This window comes from Littorina saxatilis, linkage group LG9 (genome assembly GCF_037325665.1).
Source record: "Littorina saxatilis isolate snail1 linkage group LG9, US_GU_Lsax_2.0, whole genome shotgun sequence".
In the NCBI taxonomy this organism is placed as follows: domain Eukaryota; kingdom Metazoa; phylum Mollusca; class Gastropoda; order Littorinimorpha; family Littorinidae; genus Littorina; species Littorina saxatilis.
The window spans coordinates 52,061,329-52,063,828 of record NC_090253.1 but is presented as its reverse complement, the minus strand read 5'-3'; the positions used below and the strand labels follow the sequence as shown (position 1 = coordinate 52,063,828).

Genomic DNA, 2,500 nt, shown 5'->3' with positions numbered 1-2,500 from the left:
CTGTTGCTGCTGTTGTTGTTGATGTTGTTGTTGTTGTTGTTGTTGGTCTTGTTGCTGTTGCTGTTGTTATTGTTGAACTCTTTCTTGATTCGCTTAACGCGCCCTCTCATTGTTTTCCCTACAGAACGTAACCATGGCAACGGCAGCTGGTGCAAGCTCAGCGGACAGTGACACAGAATGCTCCGTGTGTCACGAGCTGTTCAAGAACCCCAAACTGCTGCCCTGTGCTCACGTCCTGTGTCGCCACTGTCTTCTCTCCTGGCTCGCCTCCAACCCCGAGGCCCTCTGTCCGCTCTGCAGGGGCGCCATCGCGGACCCCAAAGAGAAAAGCAAGACGAAGGGGTGGGAGGAGGTGGTGGACGCCTTACCGGATGACGTCGCCATGGCAGCTCTGGTGGAGAGTACACGTGTACTGAGCCAGGACCACGTGTGTGTTGTGTGTCAGTCAGCCGCCGTGTCCATCTGTCTGACCTGCAACGACATGATGTGTAAACCTTGCGGGCAGGCACACACCAAATACTCCGTAGCCCGTGACCACAAGGTGGAAGACCTGTCCAGCATGACAGCGGAAGAGCTAGCCGCCAGTCAGCCTGACCACTGCAGCGTGCACACCAGCAAGCCCTGCGAGCTCTTTTGTCCCACTCACGGGGCCGCCATTTGCCACCTGTGTGCAAGCGCCAAGCACCGCGCATGCCCAGACCTGACGGAACTGGCGGAAGCGGCAGACAAGTCACGTGAAGAGCTGAGTCGAATGGTGACGTCACTGCTGACGGAAGAGCAGCAGCTGGAAGAAGCTGTGGCAGCGTTGGAGCGCCACCTGGAGGCCACGGAGAAAATGGTGCAGGAAGCTGTTGCTGAGATCGACTGGACCTGCGACCAGTTAGAGAACTCCGTCAAGGAAAGCAGGCGTCGTCTGAAGAGGATGACGCTAGACGCCAAGGCCAAGGTGAAGGACACAGCCTTGGACGTCAAGGTCACCTTGTTGGATCATCGAGGCAGGCTGACGTCACACCGACGTGTTGCTGATCGCACCACCAGAGGGGCCACTAATAAAGTAATGTGTGACGTGACTCGTGCTTTGAGGAATCGTGTGAAGGACATACTGGTCACTTGTGGTCAACTTTCAGTGAACTGGAAGTCGGTTTCCACGGTTACGCTGACCATTGACGCTGCAGCAGTGGCCCGCATTGAGAAGGAACTGTCGGCACTGGGTCAGGTGAAGGTCAAGCCTGTCAGCATCAGTACACGTCAGGTAAGGATCTTCTTCTTCTTGCGTTCGCCGGTCAGGTAAGGATGATCTCATTCATCAGTACACGTCAGGTAAGGATGATCTCATTCATCAGTACACGTCAAGTAATATGGATCTCATTCATCAGTACACGTCAGGTAAGGAGGATCTCATTCATCATATCAGAACACGTCAGGTAAGATGGATCTCATTCATCAGTACACGTCAGGTAAGGTGGATCTCATGCATCGGTACACGTCAGGTAAGGATGATCTCATTAATCGGTACACGTCAGGTAAGGAGGATCTCATTCATCAGAACACGTCCGGTAAGGAGGATCTCATTCATCAGTACACGTCAGGTAAGGAGGATCTCATTCATCAGTACACGTCAGGTAAGGATGATCTTGTTCATCAGTACACGTCAGTTAATGATGATCTCATTCATCAGTACACGTCAGGTAAGGATTATATTGTTCATCGGTACACGTCAGTTAAGGATGATCTCATCCATTAGTACACGTCAGTTAATGATGATCTCATCCATCAGTACACGTCAGTTAATGATGATCTCATTCATCAGTACACGTCAATTAATGACGATCTCATTAATCGGTACACGTCAGGTAAGGATGATCTTGTTCATCAGTACACGTCAGGTAAGGATAATCTCATTCATCAGTATACGTCAGGTAAGGATGATATCATTCATCGGTACACGTCAGGTAAGGATGATCTCATTCATCAGTACACGTCAGGTAAGGATGATCCTGTTCATCGGTACACGTCAGGTAAGGATGATATCATTCATCGGTATGGCCAGCTTGTTGACCTTCCCCACCAGTCTTGGGATCCCAATTCGAATGATGAGTAACAGCTATTGTGTTTTCAGCGTAGCAATAGGGTCCGATATTTAGACGAGACAAGTATAATGCGACGAGTCGAAGACGAGTCGCATTATACTTGTTCGAGTCTAAATATCGGACCCTATTGCTACGCTGAAAACATAATAGCGATTATATAGCTGTTATGACCTTGATTTGTTGTTCCAAACTTACAAAATGAAAGTTTTTGCGTCGATGCGTTGATCTCAGGTTTTGATAGCAGACAAACTTCTTACGCGCATCATGTTCGCGCAGACATGCACACCGCTACACGCTTTCTGACTTTGGAAGAAAAACTGACTCCAAGTGCATTCGATTTCACAACACAGTTGTTGAAACAGCTTTTTAAGTTAAAGTGTATGCTGTTGTCGATAGAAACATCGCCGCGT

General features: G+C 49.4%; 1 protein-coding gene across 1 annotated transcript in view; it reads left to right on the top strand.

Annotated features, from left to right (window-relative positions):
- Nucleotides 1–2,500, top strand: part of LOC138976420 (E3 ubiquitin-protein ligase TRIM56-like) — a 65,702-nt gene that overhangs the window by 1,834 nt on the left and 61,368 nt on the right. Inside the window, exon 2 of the mRNA XM_070349275.1 lies at nt 125–1,252. Coding sequence (XP_070205376.1) covers nt 134–1,252 — 1,119 coding nt within the window. The 5' untranslated portion in view covers nt 125–133. The remainder of the gene's footprint in view (nt 1–124; nt 1,253–2,500) is intronic.